The sequence below is a fragment of the Archocentrus centrarchus genome, chromosome 14, assembly GCF_007364275.1.
Source record: "Archocentrus centrarchus isolate MPI-CPG fArcCen1 chromosome 14, fArcCen1, whole genome shotgun sequence".
Taxonomy (NCBI): domain Eukaryota; kingdom Metazoa; phylum Chordata; class Actinopteri; order Cichliformes; family Cichlidae; genus Archocentrus; species Archocentrus centrarchus.
Window position 1 is genome coordinate 10,925,985 of NC_044359.1, and position 21,990 is coordinate 10,947,974.

At 44.9% G+C, this 21,990-nt stretch overlaps 1 protein-coding gene across 2 annotated transcripts in view; it reads left to right on the top strand.

The window, feature by feature from the left end:
- Nucleotides 1–21,990, top strand: part of gria4b (glutamate receptor, ionotropic, AMPA 4b) — a 177,785-nt gene that overhangs the window by 101,610 nt on the left and 54,185 nt on the right. For both annotated transcript variants that reach the window (XM_030745811.1, XM_030745812.1), the window contains exons 5-8: nt 8,915–8,968; nt 10,277–10,435; nt 16,416–16,583; nt 17,181–17,285. In XM_030745811.1, the coding sequence (XP_030601671.1) occupies nt 8,915–8,968; nt 10,277–10,435; nt 16,416–16,583; nt 17,181–17,285 (486 nt within the window). The remainder of the gene's footprint in view (nt 1–8,914; nt 8,969–10,276; nt 10,436–16,415; nt 16,584–17,180; nt 17,286–21,990) is intronic.

Consider the following 21,990-nt stretch of genomic DNA (forward strand, 5'->3'; position numbering starts at 1 on the left):
TTTTACTGGGCTACGTTGGATCTAAACTCACTTGTTAACGCAGTAAAGTCACATAAAGGAACGATGTTTCCATAAAACAGTTAACATTGTCGTCTGCTGTCACACATGCCATGTTAACAGGTTAATGTATACCTCCAAACTCTTATCCCAAGTTGACACCCCAGTATGAATGCCTTCTTGCCCCACACACGCCTGTTTGCTCTCGCTTGCGTGTCTCACCCTCCCTTCCCCTTTTTCTCGGTTTGCCACTCTGTCTCGAAGGTAGTGGGGGAAAATGTCGGCTCCAGGAGCTGTTGCCAGTTCTCACCAAGGCCCTCCCCAATATGCAGCGTCTTGTTGCTTCATTATTAACATTTTCCATTTGCATTTTGGAGTTGGGGGTCCCTCATGCCGCAGGAGAACTCTTATCGCGAGCTTGAGGTGCAGAGAGCGAGAGGGAGGCTGTGTGAGTCTGAAAGGCGAACTTTACTGAAGAAACTCTTCACGTAAAGCAAGATCGGACTGATATGATAATTTGGCAATGCTACCAGTAATTATATTTGCCACAGTTCGATCTTTAAGCTGCTTTACCTGTTGGAGTTATCCATGAGGAACTATTAGAATAATATAGTTAGACCTTTGCCCTGTTTACTCAAGCTTTTTGTCCCCAGTCAAAAAATCACTCTCATATTAAATTTCTCAGAGGTAAATTAACGAAATTAAAGTCATATTGTAGTGTGTAATGACACAATGAAATCAGTGAAAACTGGAGGCCAGAAACACCTACGGGGAAAGGAAGCAAACCTTCAGTGTTTGCTTGTTCTTTTGGAGTGTAGATGTGCTAATTATAAAGTCTTGAAAGTAAGAACAGTCTGTCCTGATCTCCAGTGCTGTCAGTTGGCAAAACCACACTCAGAATATGATGTGCACCTTCCTCCTCCTCCTCTTCATACCTTCATCCCTCCATCTTTCCCTGGGGCAACTGGTGTCTGTGTAATTGTTCAATTATTCAGGAAATCTCCACTCCTGACATCTGTCATGGTTCTAACAATTTACTTTGCAGATGCATGGTTGTTTGTGCGCCTCTTTGCCCCCACGGAGCAGCAGACGCCCCGCTCCATCTTTGCTTGATGTCAGCACACCGATCGTCCCCCAAAGTAGACGTGATGGGTTCTGTCATATTGAGAGCTTTTGGGATGATGCACTGTTGTGTGCAGCAGTGGTCAGAGTTACTGCCAGAGACATAAACATCTATTTTAGCCTGTGTTCATTCCAGCTGTCCTCCCATTCATATTAATAGCTTACTAAAATATCGCAATCCAGAATGAGCGCTTGAATACATAATTAGGTCTTATTAGCTGCGTATCAACCAGAGCAGTCTGTGCTTATTGTATCACAGCTTTCAGATGTTACTTTGAATATCGAAACATGAAATCTAGGAATGCAAACTTGCTTCACTTGCAGAGAGAGTAGCTGATTTGCCAGATGAGTTGCGCAAGTTGTGTAATATCTGGACAACAAACACAGAAATACAGCCAGTGTTAGCTTAAAGCTAAAACAGGTAAGTCCAAGCGGGCACTGTACTTCACTTTCATTAACTTGTCTCAATAGAAACCGCCTCTGCTTTAAGGAGAAAAAATAAAACAGAAATTTTCAGCTCTAACTCACATCTTCTCTATTGTTTGGTACGTTTTTCTATTTTCAATAGAAAATGTGTTTGCTGCATTGAGTGACTTCATCTTCTCTCTAATCCTTTACTCACATTCTGCACAGCCAGAAGCTGTGAGAAAAACACATCCGTTAATTACAGGTTAACACTTCTGCTGAGGCTGTGTAAATATCTCATAAACAGAGAAGCCATCCCATCATTGTAACCAAACCTCCAGAGGTAATTCAAATTCAGACATCATGCCAATAATATGGCATCCACACCAGTGTACAGTGCAAAAAAGTTCAAGTTCCTCCATCCTCTGAACGACCTCTGAACTGTGACGTGCTTCCTCAGGTTTAACAGGTATCCAAAGTGTGAAATAGGTTGTTGTGACTGGTCAGAATTTACCTGATATAACTTCATAAATTATGTCTTTTACTTTTTTTTTTTTTTTGAAGAAAGGAAAACATTTGTTTTTATTTTAATAGCTGATAATAATATTTTAATAGCTGAAAATAAAACCTCAAAACATTACTTCTCATCAGGGTGGGTGTTGAAGTTGGTGGGCCCAGGCCCAAGACAGCACCCACCGGCTTGAGGCCCCAAGCAATATGCCTGCTTTGCCTGGTGGCAAGCAGTGCTTCTGGTGAGGGTGGTTCTCACTGATAAACTGAGTACACCGCATCCTCATATGTGGATATTTGTCTGCCTTAAGGTAGCCATACCCTGAAGCGTACCCTGCTTTAGTCTTGATTTTACTCTAAATGAGACCATAATTTCCAAGCTGAATATTCTGCTGTTGTGGTGGCCACATATATGCACATTTCACACCAGAATGCCCCAAGCTCTTATTGCGAAGAGAGAGACCGGAATAGATAGGGAAAAGGCGGGAGAGAGAGGCCTAGGATAAAAGGGCTTGACTCCGCCTTTTGAGGAGTTATATTTGGAGTTGTAGTTTGTTGTGAGTTTTCCTAATAAAGCTGAGACTACATACCGGCTCGTGTCTCCTTCCACCGACTCCTACATTGGTGACCCCGACGAAAGAACATGTCTGCTGACGACAGCTCAGCGGCCGCTGTTTCCTCACCAGCCGCCGCCGTTTCTCCCGCTATTTTTGCGGCCACGGTCAAGCTCCCGGAGTTCTGGCAGCACGATCCAGAGCCTTGGTTCCAGCATGTGGAGGCCCAGTTTCACCTCCGCGGGATCACCTCAGACGACACCAAGTATTACCATGTCGTCGCGGCGCTGGACTCTGCTTCTACCCGCCGGCTGATGGGACTGCTCCGGGACCCGCCACCTGCTAACAAGTATGGAGCGCTGAAGGAGAACCTGCTGCGGATTTATCAGCTTTCAGACGAAGAGCGGGCTGATCGCCTGTTGTCCCTGAATGGTTTGGGAGATGGTAAACCCTCCGAGCTGATGGAGCACATGCTGGCTCTGCTCGGCCCGGGCGACGCTTCGTTTCTCTTTACGCATCTGTTCCTGCGCCAGCTCCCCCCTCCCGTGCGCACCGCGCTAGCCAGCTCCGCTCTGATACGGGCCAAGGATTACCGCGGGCTAGCTGAAGAGGCGGACAAGATTTTGCTGGCATCCAGGCATTCCGGTGTGCATGCACTTTTACCGAGTGCGGCTCTACAAGGGACGGAGGCTAGTGAAGCTGGTGCTGTGGCCGCCGTCGCAGAGCGCCGGAGGAAGGAGAGCGTGCTCTGCTTCTATCATCGCCGGTTCGGAGTGAAGGCGAAGCGCTGCATTCCGCCGTGTACCTTCCAGCACCAGGGAAACGAGAGGGCCGGTGCTCACTAGCAGCTGTGTGCGCTGGCAGCTCGGACAAGCTGCTCTTCATTGAGGACACTGCTTCGGGACGCCGTCTGCTTGTGGACTCGGGTGCTCAGCGTAGCATCATGCCGGCTTCAGCTGCGGACGCCTTGGGACAATGTCACGGACCCCTGCTGGACGCGGCGAACGGTACCCCCATTCGCACATATGGAATGAGGTTGGTGACTGTGTGTTTCAAGGGACGTCAGTTTAACTGGGACTTTGTGATAGCGTCTGTGTCAGTACCTATACTCGGCGCTGATTTCTTGTGTGCTTTCAGGTTGTTGGTCGATGTAGCTAATAGGTGCTTGATAGATGCTGTGTCTTTTGATACCTACCCCTGTACACTTGGTAGTCCTGGCCCCCTGCCCCTCGCTAACATGCTTGCCACAGGTGATGAGTACCAGCGTTTGCTTGCCGAGTTTCCCCCCCTCACGGTTCCCACCTTCTCTGCAGCCGTAGCTAAACATGGTGTGGAGCATTACATTACCACTGTGGGTCCGCCGGTTTTTGCGCGTGCACGCCGTCTCGATGCCGCGAAGTTAGCGATAGCCAGGGAGGAGTTTGCAAACATGGAGCGCCTTGGTATTGTGCGCCGCTCAAACAGCCCGTGGGCGTCCCCGTTGCACATGGTCCCTAAAGCTGACGGTGGGTGGCGCCCTTGTGGGGATTTTAGGCGCCTTAATAATGCGACGACTAATGACAGGTACCCGGTTCCCCACATTCAAGATTTTTCGGTTCATCTTGCGGGGGCAACTATTTTTTCAAAGGTGGATTTGGTGAGGGGATACCATCAGGTTCCTGTCCATCCGCGTGATGTGCCCAAGACCGCGGTTATCACTCCTTTTGGCCTTTTCGAGTTTTTGCGAATGCCCTTCGGTCTGAAGGGCGCGGCACAGACGTTTCAGCGCCTCATGGACTCCGTTTTGCGTGGTATGCCATTTTTGTTCGTCTATCTGGATGACATACTGGTTGCCAGCCCTTCCGCCGCGGAGCATTCAGTGCACCTCCGCCAGTTGTTTGAGCGTCTCAGTGAGCACGGTTTGATTGTGAATCCAGCTAAATGCCAGTTCGGTCTGCCGGCCATAGAGTTTTTGGGACACCTCGTTTCGCCCCAAGGGGCGTTTCCCCTGCCCGCTAAGGTGGAGGCGGTTTCTGCTTTTCCGCGCCCTTCCTCAGTGAAGCCCCTGCAGGAGTTTTTGGGGATGGTGAACTTTTATAACCGTTTCATCCCCCGGGCTGCTCACCTCATGCACCCTCTGTACAATGCACTTAAGGGCAAGAAAGGCAACCAAGAGATAGAGTGGACACCTGAGCGGGTGCAGGCATTTGACAGTGCCAAAGCTGCTCTTGCCAACGCTGCCCTGCTGGCCCACCCGTCTCCCGAGGCGCCTGTTGCCCTTACTACCGATGCCTCCGATTTTGCAGTCGGGGCCGTGTGCGAACAATGGGTGGGTGGTGCTTGGCAGCCCCTCGCCTTTTTTAGCAGGAAGCTTCGGGATGCGGAGAGAAAGTACAGTACGTTTGACAGGGAGCTCCTTGCCCTTTTTCTCGCGACGCGTCATTTCCGGTTCCTGCTTGAGGGCCGTGACTTTACCGCTTTTGTAGACCACAAACCTCTCACATTTGCCATGGCAAAGGTTTCAGAACCATGGACTGCACGGCAGCAACGGCAGCTTTCTGCTATTTCAGAGTTTACCACTGACATTCAGCACGTCGCCGGCAAGTGTAATCGGGTGGCTGACTGTCTGTCCAGGGCGCAGGTTAGTTCTGTGCATTTGGGAGTGGACTACTCTGCCATGGCTGCCGACCAACTTACGGATACGGAGATTCAGGCTTTTAAGGCGGCCGAGTCCAGTTTGCGTTTGGAAGATGTCTCATTTCAGGATAGTGGCGTAACCCTACTTTGCGACGTCTCATTGGGCAGGCCTCGCCCCTTGGTTCCTGCTTGCTGGCGTCGGCGGGTTTTTGAGGCAGTTCATTCTCTTTCGCACCCGGGAGTTAAAGCCTCAGTTAAGTTGGTAGGGGCCAAGTTTGTGTGGCCCGGCCTCCGGAAAGAGGTCAGGGCGTGGGCTTCCTCATGTGTTGCTTGTCAGCGCGCCAAAGTGCAACGACACACCAAATCCCCTCTGGAGCACTTTCCCATACCACAGAGAAGGTTCGAACATGTCCATGTAGACCTGGTAGGTCCATTTCCCCCTTCCCGGGGTTTCACCCATCTCCTGACAATGGTGGACAGGACGACTCGGTGGCCTGAAGCAGTTCCTTTGGCGTCAACCACCTCAGCAGATGTTGCTCGTGCGTTCGTCTCCTCCTGGGTATCTCGGTTTGGCGTACCGCTTGACTTGACATCTGACAGGGGTCCTCAGTTCACGTCTGAGCTGTGGACTGCTGTGGCGGAGAACCTTGGCGTCAGACTCCATCGCACTACCGCGTACCACCCGCAGTCCAATGGCCTTTGCGAGAGGTTCCACTGTACCATGAAGGCTGCCTTACGGGCTGCGCTGGTGGACAGCAGCTGGGTTGACCGCCTTCCTTGGGTCCTGCTGGGCCTGCGTGCGACACCTAAGGAGGACCTGCAGTCTTCTTCAGCCGAGCTGGTCCTGGGCCAGCCTTTGAGGGTTCCAGGGGAATTCCTTCCTGGTGCATCTGCTTCGGGGGCCGACAAAAGGAGCGGGCCGGTTTTCCCGGGGACTGATAGGTTTTTGGCCCCAGTAGCGTATGCACATTTCACACCAGAATGCCCCAAGCTCTTATTGCGAAGAGAGAGACCGGAATAGATAGGGAAAAGGCGGGAGAGAGAGGCCTAGGATAAAAGGGCTTGACTCCGCCTTTTGAGGAGTTATATTTGGAGTTGTAGTTTGTTGTGAGTTTTCCTAATAAAGCTGAGACTACATACCGGCTCGTGTCTCCTTCCACCGACTCCTACACTGTGCTAAAAAAGATGTGAAAATAGAAAATGAGCCCATAATAACATTAATAAAATGTTTCCTGAGAGTACAAATTAAATGAGAAGTATGATCTTTTCACTTAGATATTCAGGCAGTTGGGCCTCTTTTTACAGCCAAAGATGTCGCCCCCTCCTGGCCATTAGATACAAACGCAGATCTGTTGTTTGAGTGAACACTCAAGACACTTTAACCAATAGGTTACAAACATGAAGTGTGTTTTGTTACATTAGCATCAAGTCTGCAGTCAGTTTATTAAAAAAGTATTAAATAAGGCATGAAAAGCTGTGGAAAAGGCCGTTTGAGTCTATCAGAGGGATTTTTCTCCTGAGTGTGGCGTATCAGGGGTAGAAGAAAACAAGACAAAATTAAAAATTAAAAGAAAAACCCCTGGCAGTCCTGCACTCATTTCTTGGATCCTCAGTGATCAGCAAATATCCAGCAGAACGCTTCATATACAGATGTGTGCAAAGAGTTCATTATTCAGTATTTGTTCATTGTGTGGCAGCAGCAGCCTTCATTTGATAAATGATGAAAATCGTGCAAAAATCTACTCTGTGACTCACTGTGAGACGTGAACCAAACATCGGTCGCTCTCTTGGTGGTCTTTAATGATGGCCGTCAGTGATGCAGAGTGTCAGGGCACAGAAAACACTCGATTCCCTTATTATTATTATTATTATTGTCCAAATCACCACCAGTTCTCCAGCAGTGAGTCCCAGCAACAGCAACAAAAAACTAGGCTGTGTTTATTCTGTAACGTCCAAATGAAGCTGTGAACATTTACTACGCGAAACAAGCAATTAATAATATTGTGTAAAAGGGCACATGTGATTGGGTTTGGATCCATGTGGTTATTAAATGAACCAGCCTACATGTGAATGGGGACGCACAGATACCTGACACCAGTGACTAATAAACTGTGTTCCTCGCTGCAATTATTTTAAACATTAGTTTAACTTTGCAAAACAAAATGTAAGAAATTAAGATACCCAGAAATATAAAATTAATCTTTTTTTATTATTATTATTAAAACAAAGCTGAAGACAGAGCTGAGCTTAAAGACAAAGGTGTCGCCTGATTGGTCGGTCTTCATTCCAATCCTCACCTGTGACCACATATAATATTTAGATAGTGACCAGAGGAATGCACACATGGCACAAATTAACCTTCTTCTGAAGGATGCCTGGTCTTAGACAGTTAGGAGCTCAGAAGAGCGGCCATTCCTTCACGTGAAAAGAAGCCACTTGAGGTGATTCAGGTGTCTGGCAGCAGTGCCTTCCCAAGGCCTCCTGCTGTAGGCGAGATGTTTTGGGCATGTCCAAAGGGAGGAGACCCAAGGACTCTGGAAAGATTCTGTGGCTTGGGAAGGCCTTCAGAATACCTGCAGGAGGTGTCTGGGCATCTCTGCTCAGAGTCCTGCCTCAGCAAGCTGGACCCACGTAAGAGGTAGAAGATGGATGATGGATGGCTGGATAATAATAAGAAACCTTTTAGATCTTTCAACTCACTTGAGCACAGTTTGTGGTTAAAAACCTGTTGCAACCTGTTGCAGGTGTGAAATACCTCATACCCCTTTTACTCACCCTATGCTGGTATGTTAGCGCCACCACTAGCAGCCCACATGGATCATCAGCCCCATAGATCATCCTGCTGTCACCTAGTCCAGCTTTTTGAATCACCATCAGGCTGGAATCTGACCTGGATATCAGCTTGGTACATTCCTACTTCTGAAACTGTTAAACTGTCTTCCTTTGAGGTAACTTTACTCTCTTTATTTCCCCTTTAAAAGACGTGTTTCCACTTAGAGTCTCGAGAACTAAAGGAGGATGAAGAAAATAGTGTCCTTTTTGCTAATCTTCGGTGAATTGTTTTGATGGGAACTTCTTTCTTCTGATAAAATAATCTGTAAGAAAGCCATTGAATGGATGGACATTTATAATTATATGGGCAGACTGTTTTATTTGACGCCTCTCAGTGGTGTCGATTGGATGCTAATCTCTCCTGCAGCTCTTTGTTGTGATGTAATGGCGGTGTTTTTATGTGTAATCTTGAATATTGGAGCTGAGGCCATTCACTTACCCAAACTGATGCTCGGGTCTTGACAGCAGTTAAGCTGTCGGGGACCTGATACCGATCCAGGCTTTTCTCCGAGATTCAAAACACTTTTTTTTCTGCTGGATTCACGCTCTTATTACCTGGATGTCCAGTGGGATTTCCCAGCAGATGTCAGCTTTCAAAATGAGTTCTTATCACCGTAATGCAGCTGTGTGGTTGTTTGCGTGTTGAGTGAGAGTGTTGAGGAGCTCTGCCATGTCCCTGAAAGTGTGGAGTGTTTACATACTGACGTGACCGCCCGTTCATTCGTTTAGACGTTCGATCTTCTGAGTGTTTAACCCGATGGACCCACGGTGTCAGCACGCATGCACTCACCTGTCACATGCATCATTTAATGTAATTAAGGTTTGTTATGCTGTAATCCAGTCAGATTAACGTTGAGCTCTGCTCTGCCATCTTGCAGATTGTCAGCGTCGGGAAACATGTCAAAGGCTACCATTACATCATGGCCAATCTGGTGAGGGACGGACACTTCCTGTCGTAGCGTCTTTGCTTGTTTGCCTGTCTTTGTCCTTTTTGTGGTTGTTTTGCACTTGTATTTCTGTCTCTTGCTTTCTCATATTGCTTCCTACCAGCTCACTGTAATTTAAGTCCATTTCAAACTCTGTGCGGTACTGAGCTCAAGACTGTGTGGTTAAATTTACAGACCCTGCTGAAGGAGCAGATGTTAAAACGGATATCATTAGGATACCAGTGAACCAGCATTACATGTAAGCAAAGGAAGGCCCTAGTAAATGCATTTTATGAGCAATGAATGCAGGATTGCATAGTTCAGAACCACGAGCTGAGATAAAAGTGGTGTATAAGCTTCCACTTGTAAACATAACCTGGTAAATGCTAAGTATTCAGGGGGCATTTTTTTGCTCTTTTAGTGCTAGACTGCTGCTGCTGCTCTTAAACTATATTTAAAAATATGACACTAATTGTGGCTGTAACATACAAAAAAATAAATAAATGTGGAGCCCTCCCAAAGAGGTTTTGTCCTTCCCCAAAGGAGAATCACTAGTTTTATTAAAAAAACAAAATAATAATAAATCTTTTTTTCCTTTTTTTTTATGCTGACAGAAAGTAAATTATTTGTTTTTCGTGAAATAACAAAAAATCCAGAGACTTGTGCTCAATAGGACAATACAAAATAACTAACTGTGTGTGGATCAATGATGCTTACACTCCTCAAATGTCAAATTTGAGCCAGGAAAAACAAAAAAACATGTTAAACAAAAAAAAAATTTAAACTGTAAACAAAAATTACCTCAATAGAAATTACAACCAACAACACAAATGACACAAAACCTCCCCTTTGGGCATTTATCCCTGAAACCGGACTGTTTTCAATATATTCCACAGATACCAGATGAATTTATGAATGACTGGAAGTCTACAAATACAGAAAACCGACTAAATTCAGTAATTACATCACCCACGAGGGGAGATAATAGCTGTGATCACAGTCTTGTGGGATTCAGCACAGCTCGCTACCTACAGTGCTGCTGCACACTGCTGCCTTTACAGCTCTGATATTCGGCACCTTCTGATAGACGTTTGCAGTATGATTCATAAGAGCAAGGCTAAAGAGTACAGTTCATAAATCCAAACTGCTGTTGATGAGTTGCAGTCAGTGGGTAGTTGCCAGCTTAGATACTACACTTGTTAAGTGTGTAATTCCTCTGCCTTCATTGTCCTTCCTGTCGCTTACATGTTTCTGTCTCCCGCTGATGGATTCATGACTGCGCGTGACCACTCTTTCCCTTTACTGTCCCCGAAGGGTTTTAAAGACATCAACCTAGAACGCTTCATGCACGGCGGAGCCAATGTGACAGGCTTCCAGCTGGTGGACTTCAGCAACCCAATGGTCATCAAACTGATGCAGCGCTGGAATAAGCTGGATCAGAGGGAATACCCGGGCTCGGACGCCCCGCCCAAGGTAAGTCACGTCAGAATCAGAGCAGCAGTGAAACACAGCTTTTATCTTTTTATCTTAAGCCCCACAGCACAAATAGTATTACCCGGGGACCTCAAGTAATTTGGAATAATTACTTTTGTAATCCTAATCCTGTGCAAATTTGCCATGCCCATAATTTGTGAAGTAAAAATGTCACTGCAAAGTAACTAAGACACAGAGGCCCTGTGATATTAGTCCACTGTGGGCATCTTGGTGATTATAAAGCAAAGCATGCATGGCAGCATGCAGTACAGAACATACTGCTGTCTTTTAATAGGGTCAACCTGTTAATATTGTCTGTAGCTGGTGAACACAGATGTCAATAAATTCAACTAAAACCAACTTTGCTAATCTTCTGCCCATTGGAGGTGTTCCTGGCCATTCAGTTCCTACTCAAGAAAATAAGTAAAGCAGGAGTCTAGCCAGCAGTTGACCACCTGGCGCTGCGCCATGCTGAGGTCGTCTTGCGCCAGGCTGAGAATTTCACCGGTTTGCCATCTGAACTCTTTGCTATCACTGCAGTTAGCAAGCAGGTGTGCACCCGGCGCACTCCCGAAACCAGACAGATTTTTTTTTTCTCTCGTTAGATCGCTCCACTAAAGTATTATTTTACCAACGGGCACAGCCAATTTCATTCACAATGAAATCTCGCAACAGTCCTGTTCACACTTGATTTCGTGCAGCTGCAGGAAGCAAAATGGCGACCAACGTGAAGGCGAGGGGGAAGAAGAGGAAAAACAGAGCTCGGAGGACAATTTCGGGCTTTATATTAAGTGTAAAATCCCAGGAGCTGTGAGAGGCCTTAGAGAAAAAGGTCAGGTTGATGCAGCCTGCAAAGATTGTGATTACCGCGTAGAGTTCAGAGGTGAGGTCCGGTTAGCACGTAGGCCTCGCAAAGACCCAACGCAGAAGTCTAATTCCAGCCTAATTCAAGCCTAACTGTTCACCATTAGTAAATTAATTAGCATTAGCTTGCAGGTTAATGTCTGATTAATTCCTCCAGTTCAGTGATGTGGAGTAAAGCCACCACAGCTCTGTGTAGCAGTGGGCAGCACATATACAGTGAGGTGGAGATGCATAATATGGTGAGACAAAACTGAACCTTAAATGAAACAGACCACTCACAGAGCTTGAATTTCTTATCATCATATTTTCTGTTTAGTAACCACATTATGTGCCACGGGGCGGCTGTGGTTCAGTTGGTAAAGCGTGTCGTCTACCAGCTGGAAGGTCGGTGGATGAATTCCTGACTCCTGCAGTCCGCATGCCAAAGTATCCTCGGGCAAGATGCTGACCCCCCGAGTTGCTCCTGATGCATCCATCAGAGTGCGAGTGTGTGTGTGTGTGTGTGAATGTTAGAAAGCACTTAGGTATAGTTAAAAGCACTGTATGAATGTGTATTTGATTGGATGTAGTAGAAAGCACTCTGAGTGTTCAGCTGAGGTGTTATATAAGTACCAGTACTTTCCCATTCACAGAAATGATTACAAATGGTTTAGTGTGCACTTAATTTTGTCAGACCTCTTCTTTTTCTGCTTCTTATTATTCTTCTCATAATTTTTTTCCAAAGTGAGACCTAAAAATAAACCATATTTCATTTTGTCCACCCTGCCAGTGGATATCTTTGATTCACATTAGGTGAAAATTTGCTTCTTCTCTGCAGTTCTTTTCACTGGCATTTCCTAATTTGTGGTTCAAACAACAATTTTATGTGCAAATAATGAAATAAGGGGCTGTTTAATGCGTCTGTGGGTAAATCTGAGAATGCAAATCAGCATCAGGACTGAGTTTCCAAAAGTTTGCAAATATGATGGAAAAACTGTTTGTGCACATTTCTCCTTTTATGTGAGAGTTGCAGTCATAAATCTGCAGAGGAGGGTGGGAAATGTATCTAAAAACAGATGTCCTGTATATAAACAATAGTGTGCGTGCTATTTGTAGGTAATGGACTGAAACATGCAAAACCATTTTCCTTAAAGAATCCCGCTGGGGTTGTTGAAACTCTAAAAACAAAACAAAGAGGACATATTTAAGGATGCTGCCGTGTAAAACGGAAAAATATGAATGCCTATTATCATGTTTGGTAGGTGTGCAAAACAACACTGGCATAAACCCCACTCAGAATATTGATAACACTCCTCCTGCCTCGTCCACTGCTGCCATGCAGCGATGTGACAGACTGACCCACTTTAAATTCTTTTCAGCCACACAGATTGCGAATGGCACTGGGGCAAGAAGGCATCACGCCATGGTGGTTAGCTAACCTCCTCCCCCCTCGAGCAGATCTGAGTGTCCAACAAAGATTTCTATTTTAAAAACCAGATGCAGTGGAGTGGAAGTGGTGTGAGTCAAGCAGCTTGTGTGCGCGTACCGTGTGTGTCTGATGGATTGGGGTGGTTCAAATTAAAAGTTTACACCACAGGGCGATATCACATGACAAAATGTGTGTGTTTGTGCGCTATCTGTGTGTGTGTGATTGTGTGTTTACCCCCACTCAGTTTCTTGATAAATTGCTCTCTCTCCTGGAAATCCACTCAGCCTAAATTACTCTGCTCCCCACTAAGTTGTCCACAGCCTGAGTCATAGGCAGCTCTTCTTTCTGCTAATATATTAACAGGACGGTGAGTTAGGCCTTCTTCTGGCATGTTTACTCACTTCACAAAGACAAATGTAAGACTTGGCGTTAAAAAGTTCCAGGAGTCATCAGGTAGTAAATGGGATGTTCTTATTCAATGTATTACAGCAAGCTTGGCATGACAAGGACAACACTGGAGATATTATACCTCATTTACGCCTGGCATTAATACAGAGTCCTGTTTTAATCTGCAGCAGCGAACACAAACAGACTTTCAGTGCAAAGACTTAGTCAGCACCTCTCAGTGAACCTGCTGTTTTAGTTTTAGGATGAATTTGAATATTGATCTGACAGTATGGAGCTCGAGGCTCCAGTCACAGTTCAGCATGGCAACACAACTCAAACCTTTGATTATGCATCCATAATGAAAAGTATTTATGCTAGCCTTTTAATCCTTTGCACTTGCAGTGAGTTTTCTGCCATCAAACTTGTTTTCTTTATTCATAAAAGACATATTACTTTTCCTGCCTAATTTAAATAGACGCTACTTTCAGCCACTCTTATTCATAAGGGGTCGCAACAGCAGGTAGCTCTGCATGTTTGATTTGGCAGGTATTTTTTTTATTATGTCAAATGCCCTTAATGACTCAGTCCTAAAGGGATTTATAACTAGGATCACATGGAGATCTTTTACTTGTTAGGCAAATGTGTAAACCACTACAGTATGAATCCACTGTCCTACCTAATTTAACCATGGTATGTTAATATAACTCATTATTTACTACAGTGCAACACCTCAAGAAATGGCAACAGATTCTCTCCATAAAATCATATTTATCATCTGCATGGTCAGCAAGTTAACACACGACACCTCAAATCTGAAGCCAGAGACAGATGTTTTGGATGTTTAACTGTTACTTTGCAAAGTTATGATTGAAATTATTAATAAAAATAACCTATTTGCAGTTTATTGGATTGCATGAAGCTATTTCCTTGTCTAAATTAAACCTTAATTCCTGGTGTCACTTTAGATACATCAATGAGGTTAGCCTGATTAGCATTATTCTATTAAAGTGACAGAAACAGACATCATTACTGGGCAATAATTTACATGTTTACATTTACATGTTCTGTTTTTCTGAGTTTCCTGCGTTGTGATTGGATATCAAAATGATAACTAGAAAGCTATAAAGGTGCTATAAAGATCCTACCCTTAGATCCTGAGAGCCTTTATACCCGAGAGGAGATCGCAGCAGAGTTCTGGGTCCATGGACCTCCATTAACATGTATGTTTCCTGTTGAGGAAAGTGCAACCTGTATACATTTTAATGTGGATTCCTGTAGATCCAGATTAATACATGTATATGTTGATACCAGCTGTACATGGCAGTTCAGGTGTATAGCTTCTGGTAGAAATCAGAAAAACAGGATCATTTTAATTCTGGGCGAAGCCATGTGGAAAAATTAAGTACACCCTTACTGATTCCATAGGAATTAAGAGGGTTAGTAGGAAACCCTCTTAATTGCTGCTAATCAAATTGATCATCAGCAAATGTGATCATCTCTATAAAAGCAGTTTGCTGGTCTGGAGCATTCAGGTGTGGGGTAACACAATGCCACAATCGTCTCATCTTCTATGAGTGGATGTGAATGAACTGCACTAGAGCTACCAGGAGAAAGCCTCTTGTCTCTAAAAATATGGCAGCACTGCTTAGGTTTGCAAAGGTGCATCTGAACAAACCACAAGACTCCTGTCTTGTTGAATAAAACCTCCTGTTTGCTTTGCAAATAATGGAGCCCATTAAAGTCAAAAAGGATTACAATACAGGGTATAATTTAAGCAAGTTGCTACTTTGTAAGTGTTTCGTGGCCTTCGTGTTCTCAAATCTACCACTTACCATCTTAATTAATACAACAGGATCTTAATTTTATAAATTATGGCCCCATGCAGAGTTAGATACACAGTAATGAAGGGTGTCATTCGTTATGGTTACATGTGCTGTGTTCTTGGTTTCTTAGTGAGATCCGCCCCTTGTTTGTGATGTAGAGTTTTCCAAAAACCACAATGGCGAAACAGTCGAGTCAGGACTACAGTAACCAATGGGTGACATCACATCTTTTATGCCCAAGACAGAGTACCTGTAAATCTTCAGTAAGGTCAGAGGTGCATTTTGTAACAGCGGTCACATTTCTAAACCAAGAAAGAATGTCTAACTCCAGACTGCAATCCCCCAGAACATCATGTAGACTTTTCTTCATCTGGCCTCACCAACATTTCTTAAGAAATTCAATTTGTTCTGGTGTCTGTCTCGTTGTAAGCACACAGCTGCAAAAAAAAAAAAAAAAAAAAGGAGAGAAAAAAAGAAAGAAAAATGTTCCTGGCAGTGTTCACAGTGAGGGCGAAGATGAGAAGAAGCTGATAGCTGCAGTGACTGTTAGTGAGTTTATCCCACACCTTGATTGTTTGTGTGTGTTACTTGGGGCAGCTTGTCAAAGAGTAACAGGGGGATGGAGTGCAGCAGTCTCTCTGTAGAAAGCCATAATGTCACCGTGAGCAGTGGGCTAATGAATAGGATTCACCCCCGGCCGGAGGCAAAGTTAATGAACTCCTGCTACTCGGGATAATTAATGCCAGACTGTTTCCCGGCTGGACAAAACGCTCTCCTTTTCCCCTTTCCTCCCCTCCCACCCCGCCCCACTCTCCGTCTTTCAGCCTTTTTGTCATTCACTCAATTACTTTGCTACCGCGCCAGAGGTGAGTTTTAGGGAAATGTATTGCTCATGAAAGAGAAAGAGAGAGAGAGAAAGAGAGAGAGTGTGTGTGTGTGTGTGTGTGTGTTTTAGACCCAAATAAGCATAGGCAGAGTCTTCAGGTCAAAGACAGATTAGGGGAAATTGGGAAGTTTATACTGTGGGGAATGTGCTCTCCTCCTTTTCTATTTCTAGAAAATAATGAGCAGAGTAAAACTGCTGCCTCGCTCTAACAGCCAGGCCGTTACTGCGTACTGCTCGGCCCTGCAGAAAGTCAGTGTGCTCTCAGAGGCAGCCTTACGCAGATTGTTTTTAAAGAGATCTGACCAGCAAATATTGCAGAACATTTTGCCTGTCAGGCTAAATCAGTATTTAATTGGCCTCATACCTTTTGCCGGTGTGTGTGTCCCCCCCAGCACTACCCAAAACGGACAGAACAGCAGGGTCGCCTCGGGCTACAAACACTGTAATTTACAACCCGCACCGTCTCCCCCGCTGGGTTTTATTTCCTTGTAATATAGTCTGATTCACCCTGTAGAGTTTCTATTTGATGTTAAGTTGTTCTTTTTTAGCCACATTTTCCAACTCTGACCACATACACAGAAACATCTCTGATCTCCCCCCCCCGTCTCACAGTACACCTCGGCGCTGACGTACGATGGCGTGATGGTGATGGCCGAGGCCTTCAGGAACCTGCGCAGGCAGAAGGTGGACATTTCGAGACGGGGGAACGCCGGCGACTGCCTCGCTAACCCCGCCGCCCCGTGGAACCAGGGCATCGACATGGAGCGCACTCTAAAACAGGTGAGACACAGTGTAAGAGGAGGTATGCCAGAGGTTTTCACTACAGCTGCTCGTGCTTCCTCTTGGTTTGATCCTTTAATAGAGAGCAGGGATGGCTGTGATTAAGAGGTTTTCTTTGTTTGGATGTCTGTTAGTGAAAAAAAGAAGAAGACATTTTTCATGTTGTACTCACTCTGATCTTCACAATCGTTGCCTCAATATGTAGTTACGCCTTTGAAGAGGCTTTTAGATACAGCAGAGCCCCTTAGAGCACAAAGAACTATGAGCAAAGCTTCACTCTCTGAGAAGCATATTTCCTAAAATATTGAACTATTCTTTAAACGCCCTCAAACCAGTTGGAAGTGTATTTCAGCTGATGCTCAGAAGACCGAGCTGGCTGGCTTGGTTAAATCAACAATAAGCTCAAAGGAGCAGCTAACATCTGCTTATTAAATAAAGTCTCTCAAACTCTTCAAATCATGCAGCACACAGCGGCTTCCCTCGATACAGTCTGCTGCAGCTTCCCTTCAGCCTTTCTGTACGCTCCATAAAGACTTGCTGATGTTTAACTCTTTCGTGCCGTGGTGTGTATGTGTCTTTGTCCCCCTCTGTGTGCAGGTCCGGCTGCAAGGACTAACAGGTAATGTCCAGTTTGACCACTATGGCCGCAGGGTCAACTACACTATGGACGTGTTTGAACTGAAGAATAATGGACCCAGACGGGTAAAGCATCACACCACGCTGGTTTCATTTGTGATGTGGATAAATATGATGATGATCCCAAGCACATCTTACCCCCAAAATCCAGTTTTTATGACTAGTACATAACATATTGAAACTGTTTACACACACTGCCTACCTACAGTGAGCTCTGCAGCTGTTCAGACATCAAACACCTGACATGGTCCCGGTACAAACTCAGACTTTCATCCATTTTATGCTGCTTGTCTGGGTCCAAGTCCCAGGAGCAGCAGTCTAAGCAGAGATGCCCCGACATCGCTTTCCCTGGACACTTCCTCCAGCTCTTTTGGTGGGACACCAAGGTGTTCCCATGCTGGCCAAAAGACATGATTTCTGCGGCACGTCCTGACTCTGCCCCGGGGACTTGCTCCCCCAGGTGGCTCCCATGAAGCATCCTAATCAGATGCCCAAACCACCTCAACTGGCTCCTTTTGATGTTGAGTAGCAGCAGCTCTCCTGGGAGCCCTTCCCAAATAACTGAGGTCCTCACTCTATCTCTAAGGCTGAGCCCAGTTGTCCTTTGGAAGGAAGACCATTTCTGTCGCTTTTTCCACAATCTCGTTTTTTTAGTGACTTTTTTTTAGTGGGAACATAGATCACTTGGTGAACCGACAGCTTCACTCACACAAACGCAAACTTGTTTTGAATAATTCAGTGAATGCAGACACACAACATTAGCTTTAGCTCCATTTGTCCTTCCTTGAGTGCTGTCGGCTAGATGTCTCTTTTCTGCTGGTCACGCTGGCAGTTTTCACAGTGCAGAGCCGCCAAAGTTCAACAAATGTCACTCTTGCCGTGTCCGCGAGATCTCCCAAGCTGCATCCTTTTCTGTCTGTTGTGTGGTGCAGTTTGGGGGTACTGCCATAGCTCACCTTTTTGAGCTGGTGACCCATATAGAAAGGGCCAGAGTCCTTGATGCAGGGGCCTGGATTCAAGTCCACCACAGACCATTTCCTGTATGTCACCCCCACCCCACCTATACATCGTTTTAAATATAATCTGGATTTATTTTAGGTAATAATTTTGGTGATCTGACTACATTATCCCAATTAAATGTAATCTGTTACAATCCAGCCCTAATGAATGACCTTCTGAGGAAACTGAAAAGCAGTTTTTCTGTGTAACTCTCCAAAATTCACCAAATTAATGAGTGGAAAATGTTGATTGTCCCACGAGGGAAACCTGCCTGACAGCCGAGCATGTGTAATTAGCTACTTAACCACAGTGTGGTCAGGACTCTCAGATTTTATGAAGGCAGTGGATTCTTTTGGACTGAAACTGTACTTTGAAAATAAGCATTTATTTTAAGGTTAGACAGTTCACTCGGTCACTGCGTGTTTAAGGCTGTCGGCAGCTATTGCTGGCATTTATCTGCTGTGGGTAACGTGAGTTTCCATGAAGTGAAAGCTAGCATTAATTTAGTGGGTTTTTGGGACAGAATTGTCTCTACTTTTGGAGCAAACTGTGTTTAGCTCAACGGGTAGGAGTGTCGCATACAAATTATGCAGGTTTTGTGCAACTTTATTTGTAAGTAGTCATATAATTTTCAATGACCCATCCTCTGGCTGGCATGCATACGTGATCATCAGTAAACAGGAAACCCTATTTGATTTATCCTTACATGAACAGAGATATGTGCAGACGGCTGCTGGGTGAGTGGGATGATACAACATGCAGTGTGCTGCTCTGTTATCATAAGTAGATTGCGGAGGGAAAAAAAGCTGCAGCTTCTGCTTGCTAGTTTGAGAGGATGGATGGATGTCTGTAGATGAAATTCAAGGAAAATAGGGGGGAAAAAGAGAGAGGGAGAGCACTTGTGAGAGTGATGCCGAAAGGATGAAATGAAATAGAAAGCAATCAAGGTAGAGGGGAGGAGGAGGAGGAAGCAGAGAGGAGTCCCCATCAATCAAAAGCTGCTTTGGCCTGTCTTCCTTCACCACGGCGGGGGTCCCGTCAGGACACGGTCTGTGTGTGTGTGCAAGTGTGGGTCACAGCCTCTCTCCTACATTTTCCCTGCCCCTCAATCATCCTCATGCCCCAGCACACTGGAGGTATCAGCCAATCATAGCTCTTTATTCCCAGCACCTCCACTATGACTCACATATACAGTAGCTGCTCATAAGGGTAGATTTCAGGGTGGGGATGCAGAGGGCATTTGTGGTCCACCCCAATAAAAACATGAAAGAAGCAGAAGAATTAATCTGTATAGTGAGGCAACTATGCCTCTGACAGCGGAGGGTTCTTTTTCTTCAGCAGCAGGTCACCTTTACTCCCACCTGAAAATATGAATTATGAGTTCATACCACCAATGAATCTTTTACGGTAAACTTAATCATCCCTGCTGCGCATAAATACGCATAAAGTGTGGTGATATAATTCAGCAGCAGCACAGCGCCTCATCCTCTCTTCTATTCAATCCATAAACAAGAAGCTAAAGAAAAAAATGGAGCAGGAGGTTTGATATCAGTGTCTTTTTTTTTTTCCTCAAAAAGTCTAATTACCAGGTAATTGTGAACCACTTGTTTAGGGTTTAGAAGAGCTGGTGCTAGTTGCTTAATGCCCCAGTCATGCAAGGAGGTGTTTGCGACTGATTTTACCCAACAGCAGCCGGCAATCTCGGGCAACCGCTCACCAACCTGATGGGGAATACATATTTTTCCCAGGTGACTGGAAGTTGCCAGGGGGTTCCCAGCTGGTCTCTAGATCTATGTGACTAAGGCCTGACTAATCTCAATCTAAAGACCTCCCAGGTTTTCAGTCAGATTCAATAACATTTAATCTCAATGTAGGTGAGATTAAAATGAAAATCATCTCTAAACATAGTTATGTGAGACATGTTTTGAAAGTACATAAATGTTACAGAAATACTGCATTTTTTAATGTGTAGTTTCTAATAAATTTAAATAAATGAATTTATTATTTATGTGAATAGGTACTGCACATTTAAGCGGGTTATTTCACCAAAGACTTTACCACCTTCCACTTTGACTTGCACATCTAGAGCCAAGGAAACACAAAAGAGAACAGAAGAATAAACCATGTCTGAGACTGTGTTGAATCAGCATTGAAAAGACAATTAATAATCATTTCAAAGCAATATAAGGTTATGTACTATGTTATAGTTCATTGCATATTGAATCATTACATGGTGCCTGATGTTTGTGGTTTCCTTTTAGAGAACTAAAGACCGTTTTCCTATAAATTGATATAAATAGGTGGATAAAAATGCACAAGATTAAATGTCTGGTAGTCAAAATTTGGCCTAACAGTACTGTACACCTCCTCTCAGTATTCTTTAGCCACAAAATTCTTTTATATTGAGCAAATCTGTCAGTTTCAGTTGGTCAGTTTGACCCTGAAGGACTTCTGGATGAAGACAGCTGAGCATGATATTCCCCCCACATTGATCTTGAAACTGGCATCTTGTGTGAAGTTGATTAATCTAAGGCCAAATGTTACTGCTCACTGTTTTTAACTGATCTTTCTCAGCATGATGTGATGGTACTTTATATATGTGTGAGGCGCAGTTGGACTAAAAACTGGAAATTATTGTTTAAGAGTAACAAGGAAAATGTTAGAAACAGCAGCTCCCTTCATTATAAGTTATTTATAGATGTTGTCAAAAATATAAAGGCTGTGCCTGTGGGTAAAAAGTTTACATTTTCAGGAAGAACTGAGCAAAAATGACATTTTTTATTCTTTTAAATTTACATATTCTCAAAATACACTGCTCAAAAAAATAAAGGGAACACTCAAATAACACATCCTAGATCTGAATGAATGAAATATTCTCATTGAATACTTTGTTCTGTACAAAGTTGAATGTGCTGACAACAAAATCACACAAAAGTCATCAATGGAAATCAAATTTATTAACCAATGGAGGCCTGGATTTGGAGTCACACACAAAATTAAAGTGGAAAAACACACTACAGGCTGACCCAACTTTGATGTAATGTCCTTAAAACAAGTCAAAATGAGGCTCAGTATTGTGTGTGTGGCCTCCACGTGCCTGTATGACCTCCCTACAATGCCTGGGCATGCTCCTGATGAGGTGGCGGATGGTCTCCTGAGGGATCTCCTCCCAGACCTGAACTAAAGCATCCGCCAACTCCTGGACAGTCTGTGGTGCAACATGACGTTGGTGGATGGAGCGAGACATGATGTCCCAGATGTGCTCAATCGGATTCAGGTCTGGGGAACGGGCGGGCCAGTCCACAGCTTCAATGCCTTCATCTTGCAGGAACTGCTGACACACTCCAGCCACATGAGGTCTAGCACTGTCCTGCATTAGGAGGAACCCAGGGCCAACCGCACCAGCATATGGTCTCACAAGGGGTCTGAGGATCTCATCTTGGTACCTAATGGCAGTCATGCTACCTCTGGCGAGCACATGGAGGGTTGTGCGGCCCTCCAAAGAAATGCCACCCCACACCATTACTGACCCACTGCCAAACCGGTCATGTTGAAGGATGTTGCAGGCAGCAGATCGCTCTCCACGGCGTCTCCAGACTCTGTCACGTCTGTCATATGTGCTCAGTGTGAACCTGCTTTCATCTGTGAAGAGCACAGGGCGCCAGTGGCGAATTTGCCAATCCTGGTGTTCTCTGGCAAATGCCAAGCGTCCTGCACGGTGTTGGGCTGTGAGCACAACCCCCATCTGTGGACGTTGGGCCCTCATACCATC